The sequence below is a fragment of the Alligator mississippiensis genome, chromosome 1 (assembly GCF_030867095.1).
Source record: "Alligator mississippiensis isolate rAllMis1 chromosome 1, rAllMis1, whole genome shotgun sequence".
In the NCBI taxonomy this organism is placed as follows: Eukaryota; Metazoa; Chordata; order Crocodylia; family Alligatoridae; genus Alligator; species Alligator mississippiensis.
Genome location: NC_081824.1, coordinates 129,711,707 through 129,727,891, shown reverse-complemented (window position 1 = coordinate 129,727,891; position 16,185 = coordinate 129,711,707). Strand labels below are relative to the sequence as shown.

The window sequence follows — 16,185 nt, the reverse complement described above, 5'->3', positions numbered from 1 at the left end:
GCTTTGCCATGGCTGGAGTTGGGTGGGGAGGGCAGGGTGGAATCAGCCTCCTCACCTTGTGGGCCCAGCCAGGCTCCCCCCAGTACCCCAGCTAGGGTAGCAGGGGTGGAGGGAAGGGGGAGGGAGGGGAGGCCATGAGGCAAGGGGGCTCCATTCCACACACCCCCTCCAGCTCCAAGCAGGCGAAGCCCAGACAGCAACTGCATGATGCTCCCTGTCCGCCCCGTCCCCTCCCTCCCTTGCTGACAGCTGCAGGGGTATGGCTGGCCTGAGCTGGTGCTTGCTCATACAAAGGTGTGAAAAATTAACCCAAGGGAACACAAGTTCCCTAAGGCGCTCTGCTCTAGAGTGCCTTCAGCTAATACCTGGTTTATCAAGGGTTAATTTTTCACGTGATTGGCCATTTTAAAAGCACCCTGCAGCCATACATGTGTTATGCCACAGCTGTAGAACACTTCTAGGGGGCCGACTGCACAAAAAACATAACTTGTGTAAGCGCCCTACGTGTTGTTGCAGGACTGAATTCAAGAGCACTAGAATGGGTTACCTAGACCAAGATTTCGAACATACAGCCTGTGGGCTGTATATGGCCCTTGAACCGATTTGCTTTGACCCATGGGGTTCTCAGTGGGCCTGTGAATTCAGGGATAGAGCCTACTGCAAATCTTGGGATTAAGGGCCTCACTAGGGATAGCCTTCAGTGAGAAGGGGATAAACAACAGCCATGCTGACACAGTGCCACTTGGCTCCCTGTTTATGCTACTGTCACTGCCAGATCTGGATCTGGCCTGCCATTTGGATCTAGGACCCCTGACCTAGACATGTTGTGCAAGTCTCTCTCACTGAACATTTTTAAGTGCAGATTAGAAAAATATTTGTCTGGGATTGTACAGATGGGGATGATTCTGCTTTGAGCAGGGGACTGGCAGGATGGGATGATCTCCTAAGGTCCTTTCCAGCCTCCGTTTTCTGTATTTGTAGGACTTATTTTAGGTTGCAAATACAGCACTTAGAGCTGGAGAGTTTGTTTTAAAACATCTTTTATACTGCAAACAATTTGTAAAGACTCCTCTGGGATCAGACTGAGAGAGAATTTTCCTTCTCTATTTGGAAGGGGGCACAGTAAGGGAACTTCCTCCAACACACAGAGAAAGACAGTGGGAACAGGTTCATTTAGTCTTTGGAGATGCAGCTTCCAAAGTCAGGAACAGGATGCAAGCACTGGTAGCTAGAGATGCAATCCCTAACACTGCCTGTCAATGCCTTCTAAAAACCAAGAACTGTTCAACTCCAGGAAGCTTCCATGAATTGAATCAGCCTCTATCACTTCTGTGGAAGAGCCACAAAATCCCAGGGCTAAAATCACTTATGAAACCATGGTCAATAACTCCTACCATCTGTGCACAATAAGCACCTTTCAGAGTTAAGCAACTGTTCCCCATTTCTATGAATACCTGTAGGCACCAAAATCCACATTTCAGATTAATGGCCAAATTCCCATTTAGAAAAACAAAGTAGTTTTGAAACTGTAAAAATCACACATTTAAAAAAGGGAATTGAAAGCAGTAATTCATACCAGTCAAGTTAAACTTTTTTCAAATGTAAAATAAATAAATAAACAGACTTGAGAGTGCACTGAGAACCCAAAAGCTGCATGCCAAGTTTCAAACAGGAGTGAATTTTTACAGAAGAGAAATAAATCCCTGGATCTATATTGGAATCTATAATGAAAAAGCTCATAAGGCTAAAAGCTCACAATTTCCACATAGAATTTTAAATTAGGAGGCCTGGAAGATATTAAAGATAATTACTAGAACTTTGGAAGAATTTCAAATATAAGGTATATGACAGGCCCCAACAATTCTAGCAGAACTATTTCTCCTGAAAAAAATGTTCTGAAAAGCTTTTTAACTTCTGAAGATCCTTGTATTCTCATACAAAAACTGGTGTTCTATTAATCAGTATTTACTTTAATGTCTATTTGGAGTTTTGGTGGTATAACTGTTCCTACTCTAGAGGATTTTGCCAGCAAAGTAAAGTTGGTCAGGAATTACTTCTCTTATTCCTGACCGATGCTCCTTATACAGTTTGAGCACGGGACAAACTATTTTTAAAAATCTATATCTTATTAAGTTGTGATCTCCTTATGGCTCTGTCACATCACATTTAAGATACTGCTACTAGCTTTCCATCAAATTACAACCTATGCCCAGACAGAAGCTGGATGTGGCAACTCCCTTCATAAGCATTCTATGATCTGCATTGGGTTCATTGGGTTTCCAGGTGAAATTTAAGGTACTGATTCAGTAAAACCCTAAAGGGACTTTACCTGACCAAAATGTACCCCTCCCCCTCTGATTCTTCTCAGCAGTAATCAATAGATACATTTTAATCCAGCATCACCGAGATGGAGGATACCAGCAAAGGTGGACTCTGAGATTAATTTGCAACTACAGAATTCACTTTTGGTCTTAGAAAGAACCAATCTCCTGACCTGCAGGACATGAAGCAAAGCTCATTCTTCTTGGGGGAAAAGATTTTTCAGGGATAAGGAATGGGCAAGCCTTCTGATGGTTATTTAAAGGGATATAGGGCATAAACAATGAATAGGGCTTAAGGTTTTTTTCTGGCTGAACTGGATTTAATGGGAGTTATGATGCTAGATTTCTTATACTATATCAGTTGTGCATTTGAATTCTTGTTCTACAAACCTAGATAAATAAGTAAATAAAAGCTAGCACTCAAACAGGAACTGATTCTTAAATACCTTAGTTTTAAACTAAGATGTACTGTTATGAGCTTTTTTCAGTTTGAAATTTTGATGAACGAAACTCAATCTCTCTCAAGTGTCACATTCACTTAGCAATTTTTTCCCAAGAAAACTGTAGTCATTTGCAAAATGCAATATTCATAGTGGCCTTATCCTCCTTTGGTGGGAGAAAGCCTATATGAGACAGTAAATCCAGTGAGTTTTGACATATAGCATTTCCTTCTAAAAATTCTGTCAAAACTGAAAGAGGCATGGTCCTAAACTTACAGATGTTGGAAGACCTGCATAATCCAATACCTGTAGAGGTGAGAAAAGATTTTCTTTAAGTCACCAGTATATGCTGGGATAGGATGTGGGGAGTTTTGGGGACTGCAGTGTAGATGAGTAAAAGATGCAGAGGGTTTCTCTTGTATGAAGAATCTGAGGGTGCATATAAACATCACATTTAGATTGCCCTAACTGAGCTTAGGGTGATCTAAATGGCTATATGCACATGAGTTTTCAGGGCTTTCCATAAAAATGGTGTCTATCACACAGAAATAACTTTAGATCAGCATGGGTTAACCACATCTAAAATGGGCTAACCCAACCCAATGAACACTTGCACTTATTCCCAGCACAGCTCTAAGGTATTTCTTACCTTCCAAACCTATCTAGCCCCCATGAACCAGGCAACACCTCCCCTCCCCCACCACAGACCCACCAACCCCCCAGGAGACTTGTCAGCTTCCCTACCTCCAGCTGCCCACACCTCCTGTCAAGCGGTGAATGCTTGTATGCAACAATCCCAATTCAGGTTTAGGTGGCTTAAACTAAGCCACCTAAACCTGAGCTGGGTCCCATGAATGCTTGTTTGTACTTCCAGTGCATTAACTCAAGAAGCTTGAACAGTTTAGAACACTACAGGAGCCAAAGGTAGTGTAGGTTCAGCCACATTCAGGAGGTCATGATTTAGTAGAAATATAATGATGTTTCTTGGGTAAAACAAGAACTCCATTTCAAGGTGTTTGTTACAGTAGGGTCAGTTATGGCAGTGGTGTCAAAGGTATAAGCCATACACTTGATTTGGCTCATGGAGCCCTATCATTTTGCTTGCAGTTCTGCCCGTGGGTCTCCGATTGGACCCACACACTGCGGTTGCATGCATCAGTCCCAGGCGCACACTACCAGTTGCGCTTGGGACTGGTTCCAGACACACACTGCCAGCACGGGCCACTCCAGCATGTGGGACTTATCTGCCTCATCTGGGACCTGATGACTTTAACACCACTGAGCTACAGCAAAAGCATGCTTGAAAATCTACAAACACTCAGCACATAGAAGATATTAAAATAAATTGAGGGAATGTCTTAGTCCTAAAATTCACAGCTGAAAATCAGCATTCTGGACAAAGACTGTCTAACCAAAAGCACAAAATAACCTTGTAGAGAATCAAAGAATACCCTTTTCCTTATTTATATTCATTGGTTGTATTGACCTGATAGAAGAGTATTTCTTTGAGTAGTTTTGTCCCTTAATGCAGGCTCTTATCTTGTTTTCATTCATTCAAATATTAACTTACCTGTTGAAATGGTAGATATCTCGTATGTTTCCAAACAGGGCTGATCGCTCTTCTGTCCCAAGGGAGAGCTTGGATTGGTCAGTGATACAATCAAGGTAATCCTGCAAGATAAATGAAAAGGATACCTTAAACACTCTCATCCTTTCTAGATCAGTAAATGGAGCTATCTTTAATAGTGCAAGATGAGTCCCCTTCATATCAGTTTCACATTATTATTACAGTAATCCCCTCAGTAGCTCTCCCCTGAACAGTCATTCTATTATGAAAGATAACAATACTTACCTGTTCAGCAAAACCATGAACAGGGCTTGAGACTGAATGCTAATTTATGCTGCTTAGACTGGAGAGTGTACATTTTTCTAACTACAATACATACAAATGTATTCAGATTTCACTCACAATGACAGCTTAATTGTCTTATTTTATTGTCTCAGTAAGGTCAATGACATTCTTTCACGTTTTTTTAAGTGAGTTACATTAATAAGACACCTGGATTTGAACAGTACAGAGGATACAATGAGCAGAGGCTTGGAAAATGTAACTATTTCAAAAAGCTATAAAAAGCATTTGCTTTTAATCCCAAAAGGGATAAAGCATAATTGCTGCCAGTCCATACAGGACAGAACTTCAATATATGTATCTGTTAGCACATAACTGTATCATGTATACTTCTAAATTGACTATGACTTTGGCACATAATCTATAAAAGATTTATTTTCATGTCTAGAATTATGGTACATGAATTTAATAGCATATAAACAAGAGAAAAAACCTAGAGAGTATTGTTCTTGCAGGATCACTGCTGTTCCACATCATCTACTGTTCTCGATAAGGGCTCTAATCCCTAATGTGTCAACTTGCATTATAGTGCACCTTTCCTTATCGTTCAGTGTGTATTCGGGCTCTTCAGATAAGGGCAAACAAATCCACAGTGTTTAGGAGAACGCAAGTTATAAAACAAGAAACCCAGTACATTGCCACATTTATAAGAGCAACTCTGTAGGAGGAAAAAAAACAATAAAGGAAAAGTGGAAACAGATGAAACAACGTGAAATAAAAATAAATAAAATCTTTTACCCTGGGGTTAGACAATGTGGTGTGGCAACCTACCAAAAGCAACACAACATTCCACAACACTAGAGGGAAGGAACCCTGCAAAATGTCAGCTAGACCATGAAAATCTTTACAATAAAACTGCATTCCAGAGTCTTAAAGAAAAAAATTATGTGTACACACACACACACACACACACACACACACACACACACACACACACACACACAAAACAGAATTAGGACCAGACAAAGTATTTAATTGGGTATGAATTTGATCTTTGGTATTTAGATGCATTCAGGAGGAAAGTTTTGAATGACAGGGGCTTCCATTCACTTATCCCTGTTCACACTGGTATAACCAAACTGGCTTCAGGACAACCACAGGTGTGATAAAAAATCAGGTTTAGTCATTGCTCCACTTGCTTATTATCCCATTCATTTCTTCATTTAAAATTCCAACACCCTTCCCCCTTCTTCATCCCTCCTCCCCAATCAAACATTTTTCTTGCTACCAACCATTCTCAGAAACCAGCATCTTCTCCCTTACCAGCAATGCAGGAAAAGTAGCTTCATTGTCTTTAGAAAGACGAACAAGTGGCTGGTGACAAATAAGCCTCTACTCTCTCCAAAAAGCCTAGGTGTTACTTTTGCATTGCACATCTGTAAGCCAACTCCCCTACTAGCATCCTGTGACCTAGTAGTTCAAGCCTGTTGAAATATATTTGTGTAATAAGTTATTGGAACAGAGTCCCTAGGGCTTCCTCAACCCTGTAACTGACCTTCTGTTTTTCCTCAGAAGCTGTCTAAGTGTAGGCAGTTTGAGAAGTTTGGGGAGGCAGAAAGGATTGCTGTAGGTCAAAGAGCCAGAAGCAAATACAAAGTTGATCTGGGACTCTTCCAGCTGCAGCTATAAAAATTGTACTTTTTTTCAACAGAACCTTAAAGAAAGAATGAATGGAATAAATTAACCTTCTCTGGACCAGCAAAAAAAAAAAAAAGAAAAGAAAAGAAAAGCAGCAAAAAGTAGCCAAATGAATATGAAAGCTCAAACGGAATATGTATCTCTAAAAAGTTTTATTGCTATTTTTAGTACTGCAGGATGAATTGCAGCAGAATTATGGCATTACATGACAGAACATGCTTGAGAAAAACACCAAGCTTTAATGAAAAAAACATACAATGTGTTTTACCATATAAAGAAAAACCTCCCTTTTTTCATTCATGTCACCCTTTCATGGGGGTTCCATTTTTCCAAGAGCAAGAGGCTACTAATTTTTACTTTTGTTTTTAAAGCCAGTGTATAGAAAACTATCAGAGTTTTCTGATATTGTCATCTCAACCAGTTTTATTTCATGTACTCATTCTTGGGTGTCCCATATCAATTCTTAAGAAGGAATGAAGAATCAGACCTTACTTTTTCCAAAATCAAAGAAAGCTCCACATGAGCTGGTGTATTGGAAACTGTCCAAAGATACATTGATATTGGCTTAAATTACATAGACACAACTGTTCTCTTTAGGGAGTTTTTTCCTTGGAACTATATTTCATCATTCCTTCTCAAACTAGAAGTACCTTAGAGAAACATCTGAAACTCATCCCTTGACTTCCAGGCACTCCCCAGGCTGGGAGCACTGATCAGCTGATTGCCACACCATATCCACTGTACATGGGAGTCAAGGGCTCCAATGTGCCCCTGAGGCTGGGAGCCCCAATCAGCTGCTGCTCCCAGTTGCAGACTCATCAGAGCCCTTGACTCCAATGCCCATCCCCACTCAGTCAAGAGCAGAACTGATCTGACATCAGAGCCCTTGATTCCAATACGCTCCCAAGACTGGGAGCAGGGATCAGTTGACGGGCTCCCCCTGCACCATCAATATGGCATGATGGGGCTCTGATTCCTAATCCCACAATCACGCCTCCCACTATGCACATATAGCTGGGCAGGAAGCACAATTGTTGGGATTGTGCATCCGATCCCATTGCACCTATAGCTGAACGTCTGTCAGGGAACATGGTAATAGTTTTTCTTTCCGAGGTTAGAGTGAACAGTATGTTGCTTAAACATTACTACTTGTTTTCAGTGAGGGAGACATCTGCATAAAACATGTATCTCATTCTCAGGTCTTCAGGGAACTGTGCTGGCTCATCTTTTGTTGTTGTTGCTGCAGCCACAGGTACAAGTTCAAAGGTGTGACTGCAGTTTGTTTAGACCTATGCAAGCCAGTTTTAAACTAGTTAGCTTGGGTAATGATAATAACATTACCAAAGAACTATCATTAGCTAGCCACCTGATTATTTACGCAGCTTCATGGGCTGGTTATGCAGTCTGCACTGAGCTCCAAGCAGCTGCATGACTATCACCTGAATTAGCTAGCTTGGACACACACACACACACACACACACACACACACACATGCGCGTGCGCGTGTGCGCGACTGCAGTGTTGTAGTATAGATGCAACTTCTGAAAGGGATGCCAAAAAAGGAGGCAAAGGAGGGGAAGAGAAAGGGAGACAGAGAAGTCACTAAAGAGGACGGGTTTTAATGCAAATCATCCAGATTCTTTTAAACCTGAGGAATTAAATCTTTCCTCCACACACCTCCAACTTAAATCCCAACACAAGATCTTTTTTCACTAGGCAAAGAAAAGCTCAAGAGGACACAGGACAGGACAGGAAAACATTAAGGATGCACATGGCTTATTTGGAGAAAATTTACTAATCTTCTTAACAGGATGTAATAATATATAGCAGTGGAGCCCAGATCAGCAACCCTTTGTGCTAGAGGCTGCGCAAGCATTTAGTAAATGTTAGATCCTGTCCCAAAGTTCTTGCGATCTAAAAAGAACAAGACGTTACAGGTGAAGGAGATAAATAGGAAGCCTAGAGTGGGTCGATAATGGTAGCAAGGAAAGGAAGCTAGCCAATCAGCAGCAAAAATCACAGCTCACTGCACCTGCCTAGTCCATACTGCAGGTTTCTGCCATCATATGAAAGAGGGGAATTTTGTGCAGTTTTGCCACAGTAGCTTTGGTAAAGACTAAGCAAGATGTCATTAGGTAGAACACTTGCACCAGCAGACAAAACTGGCCTTTGGTATAGCCTACCCTTCTCATTTATATGGGCTTATATACAGCATATGTGTTATCTTAAAGGCTTTATAAACTCATCCAGGAAACAGATATGATAATAGACAATAAACCTTCAATGGGCTAGTGATGAAAGTAGATCAAAGCTGTGCAGCCATATATTTTTTCTAATTTAATTATCCTCTTTAGAATATGATACTTTAACCCCAAGTCACCCACTGAAAAGTACTGCCACATACAGTGTATCAAAAGCTGTTATCATCTGAATCCATAATGAAAGGACCGAAGCTACCTGATAACAAGTAGGGCTGCAGACATAATGACATGGTGCAGAAACCAATGAAATTTATTAGAACAAAGCATGAGGTGCATTAATTTTATTTGTTTCTTGTCAGCAGTCATGGCTTCCACTGTCGGCATTGAATGATTTGTTTATAACCTTTGCCTTTGTTACTGTTTTATTGCCTGTCAGCAGTTACTTGTCAGCAAAGCATTCGGTTCACCTTATGAAAGAGAAGGTTCCTTGGTTTGATTTATGGATCAAGGATTGTTTTAATGATGTCACATACTTTCCCTACCTTTTTTTTTTCTTCAAACCTTCCAACAACTACAAGAATCACATCAAACTCCCCAGAAGGACTGCTATGCCTTCTTTTTGATGAGTTTGACATTTTCTCCATTTATCTTTCATCACACTTAGATTTCACTGGAAGGAAAGCTTTATTACAGACTTCCTTCTCCTTCTCCATGATCATGCAGGAAATTAAACTCAGTCTATCCAGTAAATGATGAAATACAGTTTTCTACAATTAGAAAATGGAATAAATTAGCAGTGTCTAAACTTTTTTGCACTGATAGCCACATAAACGGTGCTAGATTGGTCCATGGACTGGATCTAGTCTGTGGGCCCAATCTGGTGTGCAATCTTGGCCCAGTTGGGACCTGATCCAGCCACACGGTGCTTGGAATTCTGGTAGCGAGGGAGCAGTGGCAGTGTTAATTGCCACCACTCCCCTGCTGCCAAATTCCCAGATCCATGGGGAGCCCCCATGGACCAGATGACATGGCTCTGCAGGCCAGATCTGGCCCACAAGCCTAGGGCTGAGCACCTCTGCAACAAATCAGTATTTCACCAGACCATGGGGAGAGTCAAGCAAGATAAGGCTCATAGGGGAACATGCCGGGACTGACAGCCTCCCGCTGTGGATGCTGACCGGGTGCAATACCAGTTAGAAAAGCTAGACGTTTATAAGTTAGCAGGACCAAAAGGACTCCATCCGAGAGTGCTGAAGGAGCTGGCTGAGGTCATCGCAGAACCTCTGACAAAGCTTTCAGAATTCGTGGTGCACCAGGGAAATCCCTGACAACTGGAAGGGGGCCAACACTGTGCCCATCTTCAACAAGGGGAAGATGGAGGACCCGGGGCAACCATTGGCCAATCAGCCTCACTTCCATCTCAGGGAAAATCCTGGAAAAGCTCATTAAAGAAACTATGTGTGATACGCTCATGGAAGGTAAGATTCTGAATGACAGCCAGCATGGCTTTGTCACAGGTATGTCTTGTCTTACCGATCTCATCTTCTTTTATGATCAGGTCTCTCGCCACCTTGACACAGGAGACATAGTAGACATTATACACCTAGACTTCCAAAAGGCATTTGATCTAGTATCCCATGATATCCTTGTGGGAAAACTGGATGATTGTGGGCTCAGCTGCTCGATGGTTCGGTGGGTGGAAAACTGGCCATACAGTAGGACCCAGAGAGTTCTAATGAACAGACCTGTGTTGTCCTGGTGCGAAGTGGCCAGCGGTGTCCCTCAGGGGTCTGTGCTTGGACCGGTGCTTTTCAACATCTTTATCAATGATTTGGATGGGGGAACGAAAAGCTTGCTGGCCAAGTTTGCGGACGACACCAAGTTATGGGGCAGTGTGGTCATGCCAGATGATAGGTTGCAGATAGAGGCAGACCTGGACAGGCTCGAGAGTTGGGCAAACCAGAACCAGATAAAGTTTAACACTTCCAAGTGTAAGGTGTTCCATCTGGGGGCAAACAACCCTCAGCATACCTATAGGCTCGGTGGCGACAGTTTGACTTGCACCACGACCAAAAGGGGCCTAGGGGTAATGACCGACCATCGTATGAATATGAGTCATTAGTGCGAGCCGGTAGTCAGCAGGGCAAATGACACGCTGGCATGCATCAACCAATGCATCTCATGTAAAACTAAGGAAGTGATACTCCCACTGTACTCAGCACTAGTGAGACTGCACTTGGAGCACTGCATCCAGTTCTGGGCTCTGCACTTCAGTAAGGATGTGGAAAAACTTGAGAGGGTCCAGGAAAGAGCTACTCGTATGATCAGGGATTTGCAAGGCAAGCCATACAAGGAAAGGCTGAGGGACCTGGGCCTCTTTAGCCTAAAGAAGAGAAGGTTGAGAGGGGCCTTAATAGTGACTTACCACTATATCAGAGGAGTGCATCAGGAGCTTGGTGAACAACTGTTCACTAGGGCACGTCTGGGGAAGACCAGGACCAATGGATATAGACTCCTGGAAGGCCACTTCAGGCTTAATATCAGGAAAAACTCCTTCACAGTCAGTGTCCCGACTGTGGAATAAACTCCCTCCAGAGGTGGTGCAGTCACCTACCCAGGAGGTTTTCAAGAAGAAACTAGACAGTCACTTTGCTGGGGTCACCTAACCCCAGTTGTGTTCCTGCCTAGAAGGGGAGGCATGGGGGGAGGGGGAACTGGACCTGGTCCCTTCCAGCCCCTAACAATCTATGAAATCATCAATTTGGAAGAAAAAAGCCCCAGAACCTCCAAAACTGTACAATAAATCTTTTTGTAGATTGACATATTGCCTAACTAAGCCTTTAAAGGCCAGACACCTGGGAAATGAAATTAAAATTAATTTGTGAGACTTTCATCCCACCAGTAGCTATGCATCTCCTACACATGAATCTATTAATTCCACTTATTAAACATTACACTTTAAAATATGCTTTAAAAAGTTTGTTTAGATTTCAAACTGAATTTTAATAATAACCTTGATATAAAGGTTAGGAATTACACCATCATCAGGGATCGCGGATTTCCCTGATAAGAGATTGCAAATTCTCTGATAAATACCCAAAATCCATAATTAAAATGAAAGTCCCCCTTCCCACCCCCAGCCTCCCTGGCCCTCCTGGTGCTCCTCGCTTCCCTCCCCCCTCCCCAGCACCCCCCAGTCCTGCTGGTGCCCCTCACTCCCCATCCCCTACAGCCCCCTGGCCCTGCTGGTACTCCTCACCCCCCGCAACCTCCCAGGCCTGCTCCTGCCTCTCACTCCCCATCCCACACAGCCCCCCACCCCTCCTGGTACTGGATAAACACATACCATGTCAGTGACCTGGGCTGCAGTCAATTTGTTGTTAATTAGTAAATGACTTAAAACAGAGTTAATTGTATGGTGCTTAAGAATAGCAAAAAAATGTCCACGTTAATTTAATATAGTCTTTACAAGCCAAATATTTTATACCAGCCTTTCCCTCAAATTAAAAATGTCATTCTGAACCTCTTCTGCTTTTTTCTAATATAGATGGGGAAAAAAGGACTGATTTAAAGTTTGGGTTATTTCTCCCACAGATAATACATTAATTTAATCTGTATATTTCTGTTCTATTGAGGAACTGGGTGAAAAAAGTCAGAAATTGATTCTGAAGTTTATCATGATGTTCAATCTAAATGCTATCTGAAGAGAAAAATGCAAGAGTTAGATACACGAGTTCCTCTAGCTGATTCAACAGTCTCCCATTTCAGTGACAACTTTGCAGAAAGAGATGATGAGGCTAAAATACCCTCCGAAAATATATGCTATTTTCTCTTACTTTCAGTGTGTTCTCAAAATTTCCAATTTTATTTTCTTCCTATTTTCAATACCTTTCTTCTTCTTGTGTGACCATGTTTAAATTTGAATACAAAATGGGCACATACTATTGCTCAATCTGTAGCCTTAGCAATTTCCTCATTGGTGCATACTTCTTCCATATGTGGACAGGCCAATAGGCGTTCTATTATCTGACAGTTTTCTCCACATTCACATACAGTGTGTGCATTGTTAGAGTATCCCCACAGTCGCATGTTAACTTTAGTTTTACCAAACACTGCTTGGAGGTAATTCAAGCTTCTCCATGACGGCCAATCAAACTCAGTTCCTGCAGTGAGGTGTTTGGCAGTTTTGATATTCATCTCAATTCACTCCTGGGTCATCTCTAGTCCAGATGGCCATGTGGCAGCTCCCAGTAGACTAAAATCACAGAACAATTTCCTTTACTATGCAGCCACTGGCTGAAAGAGAGAGCCATACAAATAATGTGTCAGTGTAATGGGTGCCTCTTGTCTATGATCCACCAGAGTACATTCTGTTTTGCTAACTACTGCTCTCCTGGGCTAGGGACAGATGTTACACATAAACTGATTTAAGTCATCAGGAACTAGTGTAAACCTGTAACAGAACAGAAGTTCAGTGCACATAAACCAGTTTCAAAATGGCTGACACTGGTTTAAGATCAACCTGGTTGACTGTAGTATCAGACTTAACTGATTTGAGTCAAACTGGTTTATGAAACTTCTGTCCCAGACCCCTTCCTGGTTCAAGTTAAATCACAGCCTCCCAGCATGCTTTCCAGCCCTGAGCTGGGCTGGGCTGTCTGCTCTAGCAGAGAAGGGTTGGGAGGGGAGTGGGGAGGGCGGGGGGAAGGCGGGGAAGGCAGGGACCCCCTGGCAAACCCTGGCTGGGGTCTGGGGCCAGGGAGGGGGATTAACCCCCTCTCCTTCCCCCAAGTTCACAGCTGCCTTGCCCTGCTAAACTTACTGAAAGCTATTGCAGGCTGTGACTGTTGACTACAAATCCCAGAGGCACCTGGAAACAGGAAGAAGTAGTAATGATGAGCAACCCTACAGAGTCCTGCTTCTGTGATTCTGGACCATAAATCCCAGAGTCCTCAGAGGCAGCAGGAAGAGGAGGTGAATACACAGCCCAGGCTGCCTATGTGCCAGAGAGACATGCTTTAGCACCCCTACCCCCAGGCTTTGGTCTGAGCCACTGCAGGCATGTGGCTTAATTTCCTGAATCAAAAGAATGTGTGTTCAGTTGTTTTTCAATTTAATCTCTGCAGTTTAGACTAACCTGAAAAGACTGAATTGATGCACTTTGGGCTTTTTGACTGTCTGTACTTAGCCTTACTTATGCTTAACACATTTCCAAATGTGAGGCCAATCCAACAATGCCTGGTGGGGTGATTCTGTCGAGCAGGCAGAGACTATTGACATTTGTTGGTTTCAGGCAGTGGTTCTCAAAATTTTAGACTTGTGAAGTCTAACTTGCTGCTCAATTCACTGGTGGCATGCCACCATAACTTCTGTGAATGGAGCAGTTCTTCATTTAAAAAAAAAATTATATCTTATAGTGTTTACCTGCTTGCAGAGGGGTCATGGCAGTGGCCAAGCAGAGAAAAGCCTGAGCCTTAACTTATCTCCTCACATCTCATGACACCCTTCAAAAGATTTCACAATATCCCAGGGTGCCCTGGCACCCTGCTTGAGAATTACTGGTTTAAGGTATCCAGTAATGCACATGCAACTTTTGCCTAGCTTCTTTGCATGTGCCAATCTTTCCCAAACCAGAAGTGTATTCAGCTGCTGAATAATAAAGTGCAAAGCAGTAGTTTGCAATATTGTTGGACTGGCCTCACATTTGGAGATGATGAGCTTCTTTAATATGCGGTTTTAAAAACTAACTTTGCATTTCATCCGTTCTACATGTGCTTTATATGAATGCATGCAGTCTAGTGTCCCTCCCAAGTAGAAAGGATTCAGGCAGTGGGTGAGAGCAATTCCTTTGTAGGTCATGTTGAGTAGATTACTAGTATTTTTGTGGAAGAGACTAACCCATGTTTTATTTAGATTGGCACACAGCTAATTTTTGATGCAATAGTTTGACAACTCATTGAGTGCTGATGCCAATGTGGCCTTGACCTTGATGAAGTTCTTAGCTTGGGCAGCGGTACAAAAATTGTCTTGATAAATAAAACTTCACACACCTAGGAGAATTGATTGGTTGTTGGTATAGATATTAGATAGTATATGTGCAAGTACACTCCCTTAGGATAGGCCATTCCTTTGTTTTTGCCATTGGCTCTGCTTCTTATATAATTTAATGTAAAATTGTCAGATTTCTAGCAAGAATAGTATTATTTGTTGTAGTTGGTAACCTTTCATCATATCATATATTTTTGCAATGAGACTCCAGTGGTTTAGTGTTATTAAGCTGCTGACAGGTCTATGAATATGGCACTAGCAATGATTCGTTTTTCAAAGCCACCTTCAATGTGCTAAATGGTGTTTAATACCAGTGCACAATTATTTAAGGGAGGTCTCCTGATCTATAATTTGTTTAATATACCCCAAAAAACCCAGAGTCTTGCATAAAGGCTGGAGGAAATTTTGTTTGTTAGAAGTAACGGTAATTTTGACTAAACAATTTAATCATGTCATAATAACTCTGATTAATATTTACCTTCATACTAAGTGTGTGCATGAGTAAGATACATATACACATTCTTTATGTTATATAGTAAACTGTCAAATATTTACATATTTTACAAAGTAAATATTTGTGTGTAGTTATTTTATAGTGTGTACATTCTGTGATTGTGTAAGTCTGAGCCATATTTTACTTCTGTTACATACATATATAATTAATACACATTCCCTGAAGATGCTAATAAATCTAATGTTTAAAAATTCCTAGCACTTTCCACTCTCAATAAAGATGATCTCTTTAGTCGCATATAAAAATCAGAAATCTAAATGCAGCATAAGGGAAGTCAAAGCAAATAATTTCCAACAACAAATAATTGTTTTACAACTAAACAATGAGCCTGAGAACATTATTTCCAAACAGTATTAGGATCTATACAAAGAAGTATTGCTAATCGTAAGATAATTAAATATTTAGTGTGCTCATTTTCCAAAAAACCACAACATTGGATTGTAGGTGACTTATCTTTTTCTGGTGCACTTTTATAAAGCAGTAATTCAATCAAACAGCATTCCCTCACATACTAGTTGATGTCAATTTTTTTAAATAAAGTTTTAAAAGAAAGGTTATATGATTTCAATATCATCTTGACCTAGACTAGGAAGAAAGATGAAAGAGTTCATAGTCTACAGAATATTATAGTTTCATAGTTGGTAGGTTTGGAAGGGATCTGAGCAGATCATCAAGTCCGACCCCCTGCCATGGCAGGAAAGAGTACTGGGGTCAAACAACCCCAGCAAGGCGTTCATCTAGCCTCCTCTTAAAGACCACCAGGGTAGGAGCCAGCACCACTTCTTTTGGAAGTTGGTTCCAGATCCTAGCCACCCTGATAGTGAAGTAGTGCCTCCCGATATCTAGTCTAAATCTACTCTCTGCCAGCTTTTGACCATTATTTCTTGTCACTCCTGGGAGTGCTTGGGGGAACAGGGACTCCCCCAATGCCTTTTGGTCCCCCCTGACTAGTTTGTAAACAGCCACTAGATCCCCCCTCAGCCTTCTCTTGTGGAGGCTGAACAGGTTCAGGTCCCTTAGCCTTTCCTCGTAGGGCCTGCCCTGATCATGCGGGTGGCACTCCTCTGGACCCTCTCCATGTTGTCCACATCCCTCCTGAAGTGCGGCACCCAGA

General features: G+C 41.9%; 1 protein-coding gene across 3 annotated transcripts in view; it reads right to left on the bottom strand.

The window, feature by feature from the left end:
• The window catches only part of PLEKHG1 (pleckstrin homology and RhoGEF domain containing G1), a 203,073-nt gene that overhangs the window by 43,679 nt on the left and 143,209 nt on the right, over positions 1-16,185 (bottom strand). For all 3 annotated transcript variants that reach the window (XM_014605490.3, XM_019488324.2, XM_019488326.2), the window contains one exon: positions 4,332-4,432. In XM_014605490.3, the coding sequence (XP_014460976.1) occupies positions 4,332-4,432 (101 nt within the window). The remainder of the gene's footprint in view (positions 1-4,331; positions 4,433-16,185) is intronic.